Raw genomic sequence first — 18,599 nt, 5'->3', positions numbered from 1 at the left:
AACGAAGACTGGTGGAGCTAGTTGCTAATGCTAGGTATGCTCTACACAGTATATCAGGCTCACATTGTACCTGTTGAAACAACAACCTTATGATGTATTTGACTGTTTTCTTAGCATTTGATCCTCTTTAGCCTATCTGGTTAAAAATGCAATTTAAATGGGCATTCAGTCGATTAGGGATATATACTCCTGGGAACATTCTTACGAGGTACCCAGAGCTTTTTTCTAACCAATGGCAAGCAAGAACTATGAGTTAACACAGGAAAATTACATAAACAAACAGATTATTTTGCCTTTTGGGTTGATGTTCCATTCATTACATTATTTCAGGATTTTTTTGCTTCCATCATGGGTGAGTACATAAGGAGGTTAAAATTGTTATGTTTGCTAAAGGATGTGTGCCTTTATGTAAAATTCTGCAGTTTTCCACCTAAAAAGTTTACTTTTCTTCATCAATAGGGCTCTGTGACCCAATGACCGACCTGTAACCTGTAGCTTGTGCCACAGGATGAGACGTAATGCTGATATAGATATGATTCACTTTGAAAGGAGCATCCTATCTCTTCTGGGATGCACCAGAGAGTTTGCAGTGGAATCGCAAAGATTGACTAGAAAGGGATCTGCTCTGTAGTGCACTTTGAGAGGGAGTCATGGCGCAGGTGTATGTGGAAATTGGAGGTTAGCTGTTAGCTTGAGTATTGTTTAACTCCATTCTATGACCAGAAATGAGCTACGCCAGCTTGGATATACAATAAAATAATGACTGAACAGCAGTTATACTTAGCACTACAGTACGATGCAGTGTCCAGTCCAGTCCAGTCCAGTGCTGCGTATGTTATTCAACAGTAGTATGAAGTAGATGGAGACAGATCATTGATTTTAATGGAATACAGTGTTGAATTTTTTTAGATTTTTTCTTTCCATGCGTAGCTAACTGCTGTTCAACCTTCTGACTACCAATACTACAAAACAATAGTGGATAAAACATGCACAAATTTGCGTTTTCCTTTTGCCTTATCAAAAATATAATTGCATTCCTGGGAAACATTTGGATGGAAACCCAACTATTCAGTAGCAAAACAATGATCTAACTCTTGAACTTGAACCCAACTGAGAAGGTGTTTTGTTTGCTTAGAATGCTGAACGTTAGAAATGTTGGACATTTGTTTAAACAAATAATGATTCAATGGACTCCTTGTCACAGGCAAATTCATGGAAGAAACCTTGATTTTTTTGTTAGAAGTCCATTGAATATCTTTTCGACGTTCTGGTCCTTTTCTGAGAGGACCAACCTCCATCTGGTGGAGTGAAAAAAACAACTGTTTTGATAGTATTTGTAGTATTAAAACTGAGCACTGCCAGCAAATAAGGGCAATATTTGGACACAAGCTGTTAATCCTTAGAAAGCAAGAGTGTGTATAAAAATATGATTAAGTATTACAACTAGGTGACTAAAGAAGATCCTTAATCTACAACCAGTGCAAAAAATAACAGTGATATCCAGCATGAATCATTTAACAACAGTGTGAGGGAATTCAACTGTAGTAAAAACAAAGTCATCCTACATTTTTAAAGTTTGTAATCTATCACAGAGACTGTCCTGTTGACACAAAACAGCCGCTGAATCACCATGACAGTGTTTGTATTTGATTTACACCCTCGAGGAGCTAGGTGTAAGATTACCCTGAAGCTTAGAAGTGCATAAAGTCTGACTTATGTTAGAACTTAACTCGAAACTGATTTAGGTTTGAATTTAGGCATAGCCGGTGCAAGAGGGTGCTGAGATCTGACCAAGAGACATCAGCTGTTTGGTCTAAGTCTACAAAAGTCTGCAGGAATCAAAGAGACTAAAATTACCTCAAAGTCAAGCTCTGCATAGCGTGATTTTCGTCTCTGGGGGGAGATGAGACAGAGAGATTAAAGATGTGTTTTGACACCCTGTGTCATGTGAGCAGACAAACGCTCCAGTGTTTAACTGTTTGAACGTGAATCTCCACATCAGCCAGTCAAGACAGGAAAGTGGTGAGTCATGAGGGAGGAAATAAGGTTCGCTGCTGGTCTCTCTGACCCTGTTGGCGCAAGTTTGCTGTTAACAGATTGTGACCGAATGACCTTTAAGTCCTCCATGACGGAGCGGTGAAGGGAAAGCTGACCTTCAGGCTGCTCGGCTGCGGTGGCAGCTGCAGCCTCACACGGCATTATGGAAGTGTGTTTTGCCCTGGAGTGAAACGACACCAGCAGGCAGATGTCCAGGCGGCTGTGAGCTCAACACTGTGTCATCTCATCCTGTCACTGCTGTCTGCACTGGGAGCTGAGTGAAAACTAACCTTATAAAGAGGCTGTCCTCACATGGAGCCAGATTAGCTACTAGTTATGAGGGAGCTAAGGGGCTTATTGCTGTTTTGTTTAAAATTAGAGGGAAAGGAACTAAGACATTAAGAATATGCTGCCCAGTAGGGAACTAGTTAATGATCTCTTAATTAATTTTTATCTGTAAATATTTAGTTTATTGATGCATGGCTCCCTAGTTGGTCATCAGAGCTTGTGCCAATGCTGCATTGGTCAAACACAGCTTGCAGCACAGTACATTCCAAATAGATGAGTTTTGGGGGAGATCTATACTTTCTTGATGGCTGGAGTGAATGAAAACAACTGATGAGCAACAAAACAGTGAACTGTCATGATATGACATATAAAAAACACAGATACATGAGTGGAATATGAGTCAAACTTACAGCATGTACACAGAAAAACACATCAATAAACAGTTACACATGAAGGGATGGGAAGACAACTTAAATAACTCTTTAAGGTAAATTCAGTAACATGTCAGCTTTAATCCCATGATTTAATCAAAAGTCTTGTCACACTTTTCTGCCTCAATGAGGCATACTTTATGAATGATTTCAGTATTTATCATCAAATTTAAGCCAATCAACTCTTTTCTTCAAGTTTTTTCAATGCTGTCTAAGCACTTCCTGCACACAATTACAATATCTTAAAATATTGATGCTATTTGTATTCATATCAACCAATGTCATGAGACTTTGCATGCTGTCATGTGATGAATACATCTAAGAGAGTGAAGGCAATCACACATGGAAGTATTCACACCCCGATCCTGGTGGCAGCAAGCCTTGTAACTGCTTACTAACTGCCATTACACGGATAAAGAGGAAGAAGACACAACTCAAAGAAGAAGAACATGGCAGAGCTGGTAGATCCATCAGCATCTTGAGGAAGTTTTGGCAACTTTGGTTCACAGCGTTTAGTTTTTCCTAGACAGACAGAGGGTCATGGACATTAGCGAATCTAAAGCCACTTTTTCCACCAGGTGGTCCGGCTTGATTGAGTGCGGTATGGTATCGTTTGGCATGCTAAACACCAAAACAGTTTGTGTTTCAGTACTTTTAGGATCAGTTTCAAAATTTTATTTATTACATTCAAGGCCCTGCATGGGCTAGCTCCTACATATATGAATGAACTACTGAGCCTCTATTCTAGCAGTCGCCATCTTCGATCAGGGTCTGTCTGATCAGGGTCTTCTAACAGTCCCTTGTTCAAATTTTAAATCCAGAGGTTAATGGGCTTTTGCAGTGGCAGCTCTTAAACTTTGGAACAATCTTCCTGGCAACATCAGGTGTGCTGAATCTGTAGTTTCTTTTAAAAAACTGCTAAAAACTCATTTTTATAGATTAGCTTTTTTATGATCTCTACCCCCTTCTCTTTTACTTTTGTGTGTATGTGCATGTGTTGTAATTGAACATATAGTATGTTGGTTGTGTTATTATTATGTTTGTTTGCTTATCTGTCTGCCCCTTTTGGGTTTTGTGAAGCACTTTGTAACTGTGTGTTTTAAAAAAGTGCTATATAGATAAAGTTATTATTATTATTATTATTATTATTATTATTATTATTATATATTGGTGGGCGGGCTGTAAAGGCATTCAAGTAAAGTCACAAGCAGTTGGAGTCTGCTGGTCCAGCCACTGAGTTGTAGAAAGGATGAGTGACAGAAATTAGAAGGAAATCAGCTGTAAACAGCTTTATTTCAGCTGAAAGTGCTTTAAAAAGATAACTACATCTTAATTATGTTAAGCGCTGTCAGTACAGATCCTCAACTGATGGAATACGTGCATAGAAACGTTTATAGCCTTAACAGTACGTTAATATGTGAATGTATCTAGTCTATGGCAGTTTATATGACATAATATAAAATTTTAGAGCTATACCATGAGAATTTGTCACATTAATAAACAAAAGTTTTAACTGGTGTTAAAATCAAACTAGATTAAGTAAATATGCTGGGTGCGTTGATCTCGTTTTAAGATAGGCTGCAGCCTGAAGTTTTACAAGAGCGTTCAACAACCAAAGAGCAATGTTTTCAAAGGTTATCTGAATTGAGAAGTAGATGAAAAACTAGTTACATCACAGAGAATCAACTGATCTAAAGCTTCATATTCACAAAACTTCAGCATTAATTTAGTTTCACATCCACTGCGGATAAACCGTGCTGATATGAGCCTTCAGCTTCTGCTATGGGTACTTAAAATCAGGTCTAGATACATGTCAGGAAACTTGATTTGTGGCCAGATATCAATATCCACACACTAGGAAAGAGTTTGGATCTCTGTGGAGTTCAAATATACTCAATTTAAGCAGATATGAGGCTGATTTTTCTCTGGTTTTCCACTGCTACTCACAGAGCAGACTTCCATGTTTTGCAGCCTGGATCTGAGCAGTTGTGTCTCCCGCTGTCAGAGCAAACCCCCATTGTTGTGTGTGTAGCTCCACTTTTTTGGGGCTGACAGGCAAGATCGGTACCCATACAGAAGGGTGCCAAAAAGTGGGATGGTACAGGTTGGTTTTTGGGACCCTTGCCAACTTCTGTTCTATGGAAACACAAACAAATATGTGCCAAGCTGTACCAAACTGAACTAGACCATTCGGTGAAAACAACCTATAATAGGCTTCATTTAAAGGCTACGCATTCTGAGTACTAAATGGCTCCAGCTAAGTGTTTATTAAGGTGTTAAAGCTATGTACCATCCTGCTGGTCCATGGTTTTTAACCCCAGTCAAGAGTTATGAGCTGTTAGCTAAACCTACTGTTCACTGACAACAGACAGACCTCTTGTGACACAGCGCTATCTCACAGTGACCGCACACTTAAGCCACTTGAAGTATCACAGGTAGTTCTGAATGACAGCAGATGAATAAACACTTCCTTGCTCTACAGTCTGTTCAAAATAAATCAAAGACAACTAGATTGTAGCCTTATTTTTTCCAATTGAACCAAATTTGTACTGAATGAGCATTACTGCCCCCTGAATTGGCGAGTCAATACTTGTCACAATCGTTTGCTGTTTTTGATGTTTGAGGAGTTGACTATTTACCAAACAGTGACCAGAAGCAATGAATACAAATACTGTTACACCTCTAGTATCTTCTAAAATAGGTTTGGAATTATCTGCATATCAGACTCAATCTGCCTAAGTTGTGTCGAGTTGCTACTTCTGTTAACACTCTATTTCCTCATCTGGCTGTTTCAAAATAAATGCATGCCTATAACACAATTATTGGGTCCGTTTATTGTAAAGGACTTGTCAGGAATGAAATGTTTTCATCATCCCTAGAAGGAGCAGTGATTTTGATTTTTGGAAGTTTCAGTATTAACAGCAGCTAGCTCTTTTACTCATCTTGGACTTAAAATAAACAAGACAATATGACTATATTTGGTTTTGTAGATGAGTAATTGTACTTCCATTGTCCTGTATCACAGCGTAAATTTCGTTGACTAAAACTATGACTAAAAATGTTCGTCAATAGCCTTTTTTCCATGACAAAACTAGACTAAGACTAGCCAAAGATGGATCTGTGATGACTAAAAATGACAGAAAGTAAGTTTAGTTTTCGTCAAACTAACTAAAACTAGACTAAAATGTAATTTAGTTTTTGTCAGACATTAAAAATCCATGATATATCTCCTTTGTGGGTAAATCTGTCAAAACACAATGCATCTGTAGCTATTCTGCCTCTCAGCTGTAGAAAGCAGGGACCATAGTTTTAGCACAGTGCATAGAACACACTACCATGACTTGGTACCAGATTTAGAAGAGAGAGAACAAATGCTTGGACTTAAAGTAAAGACTAAAATGTGAGGACTTTTTATGAACTAAAACTACACCAACATTTTTTTGAGTTTTCGTCAACTAAAACTACAACGAGATGACTAAATTGTGATTAAAACTAAAAGATGTACTCAAAAGACTAAGAAAAATTAAAAATAGCTGTCAAAATGAACACTGCTGTCAGCACTCTTTCCTATTCATGTTGGTGAAATACTGCTTTAAAAGGGCTATCTCCTTTCTAACATCTGAATATTTGACTCCCCAATCAAGGCTGATATGCATGTTTTCTGGGATCTACATGACCATGGCCTTGTAGTTTTTCCTTTTTTAATTCAATGACTACATGAATACCATCGTCTTCTGGAGGCAGGAGGACCACTTGTTACAAAGACCCTGCTGCTCTGGGCTTCCATCAAAACAAGTCTGATCAATCCAACTTATAGCCTCTCATTATAAACATTGATGCCAGCTCTGACACAAGGAGGAGGTTGAGCTTGTTTGGTCAGAGAGCCTTGCGTTCACCTGGCTCATAAAGTCCTAGCAGAACAGGCAGAAGACCAGGATTTAATCTGCATTGTTTTCGTCAGAAATCACTCCATTATGCTACTTTTACCCTCTACTGCGGCTGGTAGATTGAGCTGATTTGATACTGTGCAGAAACACAGTTGGTATATTAGCAATCTCTATACCTGGTTTTAATACTGCTGTGTGATTGCCTATTTCTCTGCTAGGGTGTATTTATTACATGACTGCATGCATTGAACCATGGCATCCAAACTGTGACTGTCTTGGGCTAATACAAATATCATCACGGCCCCTGGTGCATTCAGTTTTGCCTTTAACTGATGAAAGCTTAAGAGGACTACAACTGCAATTCAGACATGATCAGACACAAGGATTTATTTCCAAATATCTCAGTGAGAAATAAAAGTTTTGAACTTTTTAAAAGAAATGAGGTTTTGCAGAATTGTAACTTTAGCGTGACTGTTGTTTTTCTGAATTTACCAGATACACATAAACAAGACTGGGGTGCTGAACTTGCATGAAAATAATACACAGATAGAAAAACGAGGCTTGTGTGCAAATAAATGTTTGGTTCTTGAGAGTTCATGTAAGGTATCCAAAAGTATAAAACACAATCATAAGCATGCCTGGCTGAAGGAATGAACCATGAAACTGATGATGTATAACCATGACACGAATCAGCTGATCGGTTTAGTGTTCTTACCTCCAGTGAGCTCATGGACAGTGTGGAGACAGTCTCACTCTTGGACATCACACCGGAGTTACCAGAATCTCCTCCATCATTCACGCTGTTGGCCACCTGGGCGTCTCTGGGCATGTTCTGCAGGTTGTGTGCAGGTGAGTCTCTGTCAGAGCATGACACACTGATCTGATCAGCAGGAAGGGTCTTCAGCCCGAATCCTGGCACTGGTTCTCCACTGACGGGGTTGGCCAGGTGGATTAGTCTGGTCTGTGGCAGCTGCTCGATGCTGATGTTGTACTTGGCTGACTGTTCTTCCTTCCCCTTGGCTGGTTTGATTGTACCTGTGTTGTTGCCCGGTAGAATGACGTAACCCGGGCCTTTACCAGCACCCTCTGAGCTGCTGCCCTCACCGTTACCCCGTGGTAGCTCCCCATCAAGCTGCTTGAAGAGCTCGCCATCACAAATGTAGATGGATTTGGCCCCAGGGAGCTCGGTGCTGATTCCTTTTGTGGCGCCTTTCTCCCTGCGCAGCGTCAGGGTGTGACTGGTGTAGTCGGCCACGTTCTGGAGGTGAACCTTGGCCATGCTGGCCGGCATTGTGTTGAAGTTGGAACCCTTTTGAAGGGTGTGGGTCCCAGATGAGGCCTTCTCTTCCCCCTGGAGAGATGAGCGCTTCACGGTGCCTAGAGGGAGCAGAAAGACAGGATACATTCTTATAGAAGGATCTGGGGAAAGAGACTGAAAAGATGAGTGTGCCCCTGTATGTCGACATATTCTTTCTGAAATGATTTCAACTTAAAGAACCAGAAACTGTTTCCCTAGTCAAGTGTGATACCACTGCACAAGCTGCGGTCTTGTGTCAGCTCTTCCTCAAAGTAAGGTGATGTAAGTTTTGTAAATTACAGTCGAGTTTAGGGTAGAATAGATGATGTTTGAGAGCTTTGCTACATTTGGATGGTAAGTCACTTTTCATCGGAAAAAGCATCCAAGATAGAAGTTTTACAATGTAAAATAGATTTACTGTTCTGCCAAAATATGGTCATGTCTGGCTCCAGAAACCTATTCTGTACATGGGTCTGTATTGCCAGTACGGGTAGAGCTCTGGTTTCAGTTTGAAGTACATTCATAGTATGAGATATACTGAACAAGCTTGTATAAGTGGGCTTTGGGGTATTAAGTAGAAACAGTCCCTGAGTATAGCAAAGGCAGAAAGTGATCTGCTCTTATGACATACTAACACCAACAGTCCTCTACTTTTGATTTGTTTATTTTCATTAGCAGACATCTAAATATGAGTGAAGCTAACAATCAGTCATAATGTGATGCTATGAATGCTATGCTGCTACTCTGCCCTACCTATACTTCCCTACTCTACCATACATACCACACCACAAAACTTTAATACCCTACCTTACGCTACCCTTCCATATACTTCCATTATTTACCCTACATACAGAGCTTATAAAAAGTATTCACCCCCTTAGATGTTTAACCCTTTTATTGACTTTATAAATCAATCATGGTCAATATAATTTGGCTTTTTAATAAAAATATAAAATCCAAGACAAAAAAAAACAAAAAAACTTTTTAATGCCAAAATGAAAACAGATTTCTACAAAGTAATGTCAATCAAGAAATATTTGAGGTATTTGAGGTAACCATTGAGTTTTTATCAACGTAGAAATCACTCCCCTTGGAGATCAGACTCTGTAAATATCCCCCTCTATCAAGTCAGTATTTAGTAGAGTCACCTTTAGCTGCAATCACAGCACTGAGACTGTGTAGATAGGTCTCAATCAGGCTTACACATCTGGACACTGCAGTTTTACTCCATTCTTCTTTGCTTAACTGCTCAAGCTCTGTCAGCCTGCACAGGGATACGGCATGAACAGCCCTTTTCAAGTTCAACTACAAATTCTCTATTGGACTGCAGTCTGGGCTTTTGACTCGATTTAAAACCATTTCTGTGTAGCTTTCACTGTATGCTTCAGGTTGTTGTCTTAAAAAATAAAACCACACTTATTTTACCCTCTATGTTTACAAGCCTTCCAGGGCTGGCTGCCAAGAAGCATCCCCTGAGCATGATGCTGTCACCACTGGCTTTACAGTGGAGATGGTGTGCTTGTGGTAATGTGCAGTGTTTGGTGTCCACCAAACATACAATGTATCCGGAAAGTATTCACAGTGCTTCACTTTTTCCACATTTTGTTATTTTACAGCCTCATTACGAAATGGAATAAATTCATTTTTTCCTCAAAATTCCACGCACAGCACCCCATAATGACAATGTGAAAAAGTTTTTTTGAAATTTTTGCAAATGTATTACAAATAAAAAACTAAGACATCACATGTACATAAGTATTTACAGCCTTTGCTCAATACATTGTTGCTGCACCTTTGGCAGCAATTACAGCCTCAAGTCTTTTTGAGTATGATACCACAAGCTTGGCACACCTATCTTTGGGCAGTTTCGCCCATTCCTCTTTGCAGCACCTCTCTAGCTCCATCAGGTTGGATGAGGAGCGGACTGAATCGATCGGATTCAAGTCTGGGCTCTGGCTGGGCCATTCAAGGGTATTCACAGAGTTGTCCCGAACACACTCCTTTTATATCTTGGCTATGTGCTTAGGGTCGTTGTCCTGCTGAAAGATGAACCATCACCCCAATCTGAGGTCAAAAGTGCTCTGGAGCAGGTTTTCATCCAGGATGTCTCTGTATATTGCTGCATTCATCTTTCCCTCAATCCTGACCAGTCTCCCAGTTCCTGCTGCTGAAAAAGACCCCCACAGCATGATGCTGCCACCACCATGCTTCACTGTAGGGATGGTATTGGCCAGGTGATGAGCAGTGCCTGGTTTCCTCCAAACATGACGCCTGGCATTCATGCCAAAGAGTTCAATCTTTGTCTCATCAGACCAGAGAATTTTGTTTGTCATGGTCTGAGAGTCCTTCAGGTGCCTTTTACTAAAGAGTGGCTTCCATCTGGCCACTCTACCATACAGGCCTGATTGGTGGATTGCTGCAGAGATGGTTGTCCTTCTGGAAGGTTCTCCTCTCTCCACAGAGGACCGCTGGAGCTCTGACAGAGTGACCGTCGGGTTCTTGTTCATTGAGACCTTCAAAGCAGCAGAAATTTTTCTGTACCCTTCTCCAGATTTGTGCCTTGGGACAATCCTGTCTTGGAGGTTTACAGACAATTCCTTTGACTTCATGCTTGGTTTGTGCTCTGACATGCACCGTCACCTGTGGGACCTTATATAGACAGGTGTGTGCCTTTCCAAATCATGTCCATTCAACTGAATCTACCACAGGTGGACTCCAATTAAGCTGAAGGAACGTCTCAAGGATGATCAGTGGAAAGAGGATGCACGTGAGCTCAATTTTGAGCTTTGTGGCAAAGGCTGTGAATACTTATGCACATGTGATGTCTTAGTTTTTTATTTTTGATAAATTTACAAAAAATTCAAAAAAACTTTTTCACATTGTCATTATGGGGTGTTGTGTGTAGAATTTAAGCAAACAAATGAATTTATTCCATTTTGGAATGAGGCTGTAACATAAAATGTGGAAAAAGTGAAGCGCTGTGAATACTTTCTGGATGCACTGTAGTGTCTTGTCTGATGGTCAAAAAGCACCATGTTGGTCTCATGCCTTTTGGTGAACTCTAGTCCAGAACCTATCTGAGTTTTGTTCAACAGTGTCTTTCTCTTTGTCACGCTCCCATACAGCTTTGCCTGGTGAAGAACCCAGCTAACAGGTCTTGTATTCAGAGTCTCTCCCATCTCAGCTGCTTAACTTGTAACTCCTTCAGAATAGTCACAGGTGTCTTGGTGCCGTCTCTCACTAGCCTCCATCTTGCTCAATCACTCAGTTTGTGAAGACGGCCTGATCTAGGCAGATTCACACACGTGCAATACCCCTTCCATTTCTTGATGATTGATTTAACTGAACTCTGGGGGACGTACACTGCCTTAGAAATGATTTTTGTGTCCATCCCCTGACTTATACTTTTCAGTAACATTTTCTCTGAGATGCTTGAAGTGTTCCTTTGTCTTCATGGTGTAATGTTAGCCAGGAATACTGATTAACCAGTGACTGGACTTTCTAGACACAGGTGTCTTTACACTACACTTACCTGAGACACATTCACTGCACTCAGGTGATCCCCATTTCATTAATAGTGAGACTACTAGCACCAATTGGCTGGACCTCTGGTGAATGAGGTCAGTCACTTCAAAGTAAAGACATTTTCATGTTTGTATTTTTTTGCCAAAAAAGCCAAACTATATTGACCATGACAGATTTATGAAATCAATAAAAGTGTAAAACATCCACTCTTCCTGACCTACAAATTCCTGCTTATCATACCATACTCTTCCTTCCCTACCACAGCCCGTAAAATTTTAATAGAAATTTTGTTATTTGGCTCAGTAAATTCAATAACACATGAGTCAGGACAAAAATATATTTCTACTCTAAATCAGGAAGCCTGAACACACTGGCTCTGTTTTTCCTCCTTCTATTTGACATAAGAAAAGAAGAAAGACAATCATCTCACTTTGCTCTTTTCTCTCTTTTTTATTGGACTTGACTGTGACTCAATACCTTTTATGCTCCAGATGCTTTTCTTGATATCCTGTCTCAAGAGATAATCAGATTTTCACTCCCAGCGGATATCAGAGCACAGCCAGTATCTGATGCCGCACCATCGGGAGGGACTTAATTATACAGCAGCAGTGTAGGAGAGACTCACACAGCCCCATTTATCTGCAAAGAACTGCTCAGCACACACTCATCCCACTCCTATCATCCGGGGCTAAACTGCCTTATGCAGCTGTAATGTGCTGTAACTCTTGTCAAAACAGCTCCTCTGTGGAGGGAGGCGGCTGTGATGTTGATTGTAAGACACAAGAGCAGAACTGAGGGGGAACATGCCTCACATCTGCTCTGACAACACTGAGAATGTTGAATCAGTCAGAGTACTGAGAGGCGGCACAAAGAGACATCTGCAGCTTTTCAACAGCATTCCCCGAAGTCAAATCACACACAAACAACATCAAACAACCTGGAACTTACCTGATCTGCAAGCCATATCCACGTCTTTCTCAAAGTCAGTCTGAGGACGGAAACAATAAATATTGTATTAAGTGTTCACAGCCTGCCAACTGGGAACAATCAGTCCTGAAAGGTGGAAAATAACAAACATGCATATTCATACCATCAGCTGAGCGTGGCCGTTCTGGAAAGATCCTCCTGAATCTCCATTAGCGTCCTCCTGACGGTCCACCACTCGGCACTTCACTGCCTCCTGAACCTGTGAGGACAGATCCTGATCTTAATGAAGGTAGACAGGTGTGTGGTCGGTAAGTGGTCTTTAATGTAAAAGGAAGAAGTCTAAAGTCCTTGAAGCTGCACCCAGAGGCTGAAGCGCTCATTACAACACACAAAATACACAAAATGTCCTGGTTTGTGGTTTTATGCCTCTAACAAACAGTCAAGTTGAATTCTATGTCAACTAAGTGGTATCTAACAAAAGGACAGCTGAGCTTTATCAAGGCAGTATGTAAAGGGTTTAATGGAATTTTTATGTGACCCTGAAACATCATGGCTTAGACATCACTGTCCGGTGCACGCAATCACATGACAAATATGTCTGAATGGAGACAAAGGGCAAAGTCACATGGTATCCACATCCACAATTCGGGTAATGGAAATACTTGTAACTTTCAACTACCCATCAGTAAACAATAAACAAAGAAAAAGCAGGCACAAGGAAACACATGAAGAAGAAAATGTGAATTCAACAGCGATGAGCAAGAAGGCACAGCAGAGCTAAAAGACACTATCCTCAACCTCTCTGCCCTGTTTGTAAAAAGCTTCTGGATGTGAAAGCAGAGAGAGTAAAAGACATTACAGAAGCTTATACATTTCAAAGACTACAGTAGTGGAGGAGCTGAGCCTCAGTTGTGTATTAAAAGTGCTCAAGCCTCATCACAATGTTAACGTAACGTCATATGTACTGCTGCTGTTTGGGACCAAATCTGGACCAAACTGTTACTCCAAAACTGAAGTGAAAACTAATCTCCATCCTCGATAAACCTTTACACCCCTCATAGATGGATTTTTTTTTCATTGGTGATGAAGTGAACATACAGACATGGAACATTAACAAGAAAATGTAACTAAAAGCAAAACAGACAAACAAAAACACATAAATGAAAAATAAAAACAGACAATACTATGGCCATGGTGTTGGATAGTCTGTGGTAAGGTGCCCTGGCTTATACATTTTTTTTTGTTTTATTTTTGGTGATGAAGTGAACATACATACACGTAACAAGAAAACATAACAAAAATGTTTGAACGGGTGCACCTTTGGCTTGCATGGTATTATTAGCTGAACAAGCTCTGGTCAAATTGATGAAAAAGGTAAAGGCCTTGGAAGTTAGCCTAGTGCGTTGGCTCCCGATCTGGGGGTTTGGCACCCCCTTAGGGTGTGCCTAAGATTTAAGAGGAGCGTGAGACTCAGTCTGCTTTCAGGCTGTTAGAATTAGTTTTGCACATATGAACAGAAATCATGACATAATACTTATAAATAATTCATACAATGGTTTTTGGGTAGAAGTATTTGTGTTTACCGCTATTTTGTTTGGATTTTAACAAAAATAATTAAAATTGATGTTAATTTTGACCTTAGAATATCACAGTTTTTTGTGTCGGTCTTCAAGTTTTCTTAGGTTCAAGTAAGGGGTTTAAAGGAAAAACATAGAAAACAACTGGCCTAGTGCATTCTGGGTGTTGAAGTATCTGAATCCCTCAGGAAGAATGGAATAACATGGCTCCTTTTTACAAGACGCCGTGGCATTGTAGCCCCAATTATTTTTCCTCCCTGAATAAACAGCAGGTTAAAAACATTCTGCAGAACGGATTCTCCCTGCATGAAAATCTCACTCTGAGTTTTACAGCACCACATCCACCAAAGCAGCATATCACTCCACCCTCCAGGGTTTACATCCTCAAAGATAAGGAATCAGGCAGAGGCTCATTTAAAGTCAGCGGTCATGTGATTTACCTCTCTGCGTAGGATGCAGTGCACCATGACGATGACGAAGCCTTCCAGCGAGTCAAAGACGGCAAAGAGGATCTGGAAGAGAGCAGAGCGCCGGTCTGTGATGGCGAGGACGGCCGACATCCATGTGAGGGCGAGGAGGGGCAGAACCACGCAGGAGCTCCACAGTGATGCCCTGCAGGACGGTACAGGTACCGCAGTCAACAACGGCACGAGTTAACATGACTTAGACAGCAAACTAAAACGTTCTCTGATAATTATGCTGCAAGACATTTCACATTAGCTGAGATCATTTAAATATTTGACACAAAGGCAGGCTGTCATACAAACAATTCAAACTGTATTTGTCTTCCATCCATTAAGGCAGCAATGCTTAACACAATCTTACAACCAGTCTCCCTCTGCCCTCAATAACAGTTAGCATAATGTTAGCAGCCTTCATCTCTATCCATGCATAAATACATAACATCACAACAAGTAATTATGTAACTATCACACACAGAAACATACATCCATTATCTGCAGATATATATGTTCAGAATTCACATATATTACATGCATGTATGTTTAAGATGGCTCAGTCAAACCATAGAGGGTCTAGTGCCACAGGAGAGAGAGGGAGGAGCGAGGGTGAGCGAGGGGGAGAAACGAGTGTAATGAGGCTGAAACAGAATGCAAAGACAAACGAGAGAGAGAGGAAGAGCAGAGGAGAGAGAGAGAGAGAGAGATTTAGAGGTAGAGAGTGTCTGAAGAAGCAACATTCCCGCTGTTCATAGTTTCGCTCCTATTTTACTCCTCTTTTTCTCTTAATGCTCTAGTTTCATGTTTTAGGGAGTAAAGAGAGAATACATTCATCTATGTGAGTGATGTTTTTCTCTTCTTTTCAATGTTGAGAGCATTTCTGATCACTTAAAGACTATTCCAGAGGTGGAAATCTTCTTAAGATCTTTAGTAAAGTCAGGTCAGGTAAAATTACACAGTACATAAAGCTCTGAGAAGGTACCATTAAATAAAGGGTTATAATAAAAGATATATTATGTCCAATATGTTGCATCATATTCGACCTGTGTCCACAGCTGCAGTTTATGGAAAAGGCTGCACAAACCCAACATCTTAGAGCTACAGTGCATTCAGACAGTACTCAGAACTCTTCACTTTTCTCAATTTAGTTAAATTGCAGCCTGATACTACAGTAAAAAAAAAAAAAAATCTACTCTCAGTACCCCATCATGACAAATTCACATAAAAGAAACTGAAATATTACTTTTCCATAAGTATTAAGATACTTTGCAGAAACACTTAGCTTTCATGAGGATTCTTCTTGCAAACTCCCGGTTGTACTTCATGTGTTTTGCATAGAGGTGTGTCCCATCTAGCCACTCAGCCATAAACCCAGATCAGTGGATGACTGCAGTGATGTTTGTCCTTCTTGAACTTCTCTACACAGGATCTCTGGAGCTCAGTCAGAGTGACCATCAGGTTCTTGGTCTCCTCTCTTACTAAGGCCCTTCTCCCTCGATTGCTCAGTTTGGTGACCAGCTCTTGCAAGAGTCCTGGTTGTGCCAAACTTAGAATTGTGGAGGCCACTGTGCTCTTGGGAACCTGCAGTGCTGCACAATTATTTGTAGCCTTCCCCAGATCTTTGCCTGTCAACAATCCTGTCTCTGAGCTCTGCTGGCAGTTCTTTGACCTCATGGCTTGGATTTTTCTAATATGCATTGTCAGCTGTGAAACCTTCTATAGAGGGGTGTGTACCTTTCCAAATCATGTCCAATCAATTTGATTTACCACGGGTGGACTTCAGTCAAGGTGAAGAAACATCTCAGCAAGAGTCAGGATAAATGTGAGGCACCTGAGATTAATTTAGAGTGTTGTTGCAAATGGTCTAAATGTGATATTTCGGTTTTTTTATTTTTAATGAATTTGCACAGATTTCTAAAATTCTGTTTACCGATTGTCATGATGGGGTATTGAGTGTAGATTAATGAGAATAAAAATAAATTTAATTGACTTGAGCATCTGGCTGCAACATAACAAAATTTCGCAAAGTGAAAGGGGTCTGAATAGTACAATGTAAAATACTTCTGTAACTTGACATGAGTTATAAAAATACAAGTTTAAAACAGCTGAGATTTATGCTGCACACATCATTCAAGCATCCAAGTGTCATTGCTTTTAGAATAGTTTCCAAAAAATCTGCATTCCTTTATTTGTATGTTTTTTCTTTTCTTTTTTTTATCAAAATGCAAATGAAATTAAAATTGTTACTCTCTTCATGTTGTATTTGCTGAAATATACAATTACAAATAGAGTATTTCCACCTCTGGTGTTACAAAGGACAACAGTATAGGATTATTTTAGTGCTTCTACTATCAATAACATGTGTATGGATGTTAATCCTTTCAGGGGCTTTTCTTCCTCCCCACAAACAGAAACATCTTTGTAAGGTTGGACTTAAAATCCCTAAAACCTGTTAAAGCTGTCTTTAAATGTCTGAATCCTAGTTTGAGGACAATTTAAGTAGGGATGCACAATACTATTGGCATGATATCATATTGGTATGAGATAATGTCTAAAAAAGTTGATATGCACTGGCACATATCAAAATTTCTGATGATATTTACAGCCCATATTTTGGCGACATACATATTAGCAGAATGTAGGAGAAGGTTTGTGCAGTTAAAAGCAGAATCAACAGACCTATAGTACCACAGCCAAAGTTTTTTTTAACCTTTTCAATCCTCATAACTGAAAATTTCAGGTGTCTTCTGAGGACCAACGGTTTTGGTCTGAACTGCAGCAAATTCAATTTTTCCACTTCAGAAGAAATGTTTTGTCTTGTAATTTGCCATTAGGATTTTCTCTGCTCTTAAACCTGATGTTTGACTCATAGGATTAATTTGAATTTGGACAGAAAAGCTTTACAAAAGCTCAAGAGCTCAATGCCTGTACAGAGATGTTTTAAGCTCTCAAAAGAGCCTCCAAAGCTTGGTTTTACTCAAATGGTTAAAATTTTTTTGCTACATTGAGTCCATGTATTTTCAAAAATTTATTCTTTCGTTTTTCAATTCGGATTGTCTTTTCTCTGTTGTTATTGAATATCATTTATTTGCAACAAATTCATTTATTACTAAAGCAGAGTTAAATGTTGTTGGTCTTGTTTATGTCTGTTTTCCAAATAAATACTATCACAATATGACTGAAAGGTATGAGACCTTGTATTTTAAACAATATAAGATATGTTTGTATATATCCGTATTGGAGATATCAGCATATCTGATATCTGCAATAATACAGTGTCGTGCATCCCTAGCTTTAAGCTGTTTTCAGTCTGGACCTTATTTTCAATTCTAAATTTTGTTGAAAATTTCAGTGTAAAAGTCTAATTATTACTCCATTTGCTTATCAATCTCTGATGCTGCACAATCCATGATGTTTCTCTCTGTTGCATATCAAACATCTGACCATCAAACTCCATCATTAGCCATGTTTTGTTCCAGCCAGCAGACTGGCAACAACATATACAGGTTTTAAGTGGTTTGTGAATCATAGTGTGTGAACTTGGGCAAAACACCATTTCATACTTACGGATTTCTATTTTAACTTTTTTTTCTAGAAACGTCCTGATTAGTCAGTAATGGATCATTGTCTGCTGGCAAATCGTATCATATTGATGTCAGCCAGTTTCACTCATAGGTTATCAGTATCAACCAGTCTAGCTAATAAACTATCGTATCAGCTAATCTTGCTTATAGAAAATCAGTATTAGTATCTTCCATTTTTCTCAAAGATCAGTACTGTTGTTACCCCATGGGTTATAGTTGATCTGTACTGGTAGAGCCCAATCATTTTCACTCAGAGAAGGTCGATATCTGCCAGTCTTGCTCATACCTAACTTCTGTCTCCCAGGCTTCCTAAAAGATGACTGGTATTAGATATTCTCAATCATAGAGGATTGGTATTGCTAATGCTGGCGTATACTGTTGCATCTCAATAAATTAGAATGTCATGACAAAGTTTGTTTCTGGCGATTTAATCACACATAAAGTGAAATATTTAAAAGGGTTTTATTTTTTTTTTGTTGTTGTGAAGTTGATCAGTCCAGCTCACAAACTCACAAATCCACCTTCTCATAATATTAGAATATTGTGTAAAAGTCCAGTTCCTTTCAATTGTTTCAGTTCTGAAAAAAA

General features: G+C 39.6%; 1 protein-coding gene across 1 annotated transcript in view; it reads right to left on the bottom strand.

The window, feature by feature from the left end:
• adgrb1a (adhesion G protein-coupled receptor B1a) overlaps positions 1-18,599 on the bottom strand; it is a 151,601-nt gene that overhangs the window by 11,706 nt on the left and 121,296 nt on the right. Inside the window, exons 23-27 of the mRNA XM_041793579.1 lie at positions 14,410-14,581; positions 12,556-12,651; positions 12,414-12,453; positions 7,359-8,020; positions 1,858-1,893 (exon numbers count right to left, since the gene is read on the bottom strand). Of these exons, the coding sequence (XP_041649513.1) occupies positions 1,858-1,893; positions 7,359-8,020; positions 12,414-12,453; positions 12,556-12,651; positions 14,410-14,581 (1,006 nt within the window). The remainder of the gene's footprint in view (positions 1-1,857; positions 1,894-7,358; positions 8,021-12,413; positions 12,454-12,555; positions 12,652-14,409; positions 14,582-18,599) is intronic.

This window comes from Cheilinus undulatus, linkage group 8 (genome assembly GCF_018320785.1).
Source record: "Cheilinus undulatus linkage group 8, ASM1832078v1, whole genome shotgun sequence".
NCBI lineage: Eukaryota > Metazoa > Chordata > Actinopteri > Labriformes > Labridae > Cheilinus > Cheilinus undulatus.
This window is presented reverse-complemented; position numbering and strand designations above follow the sequence as displayed.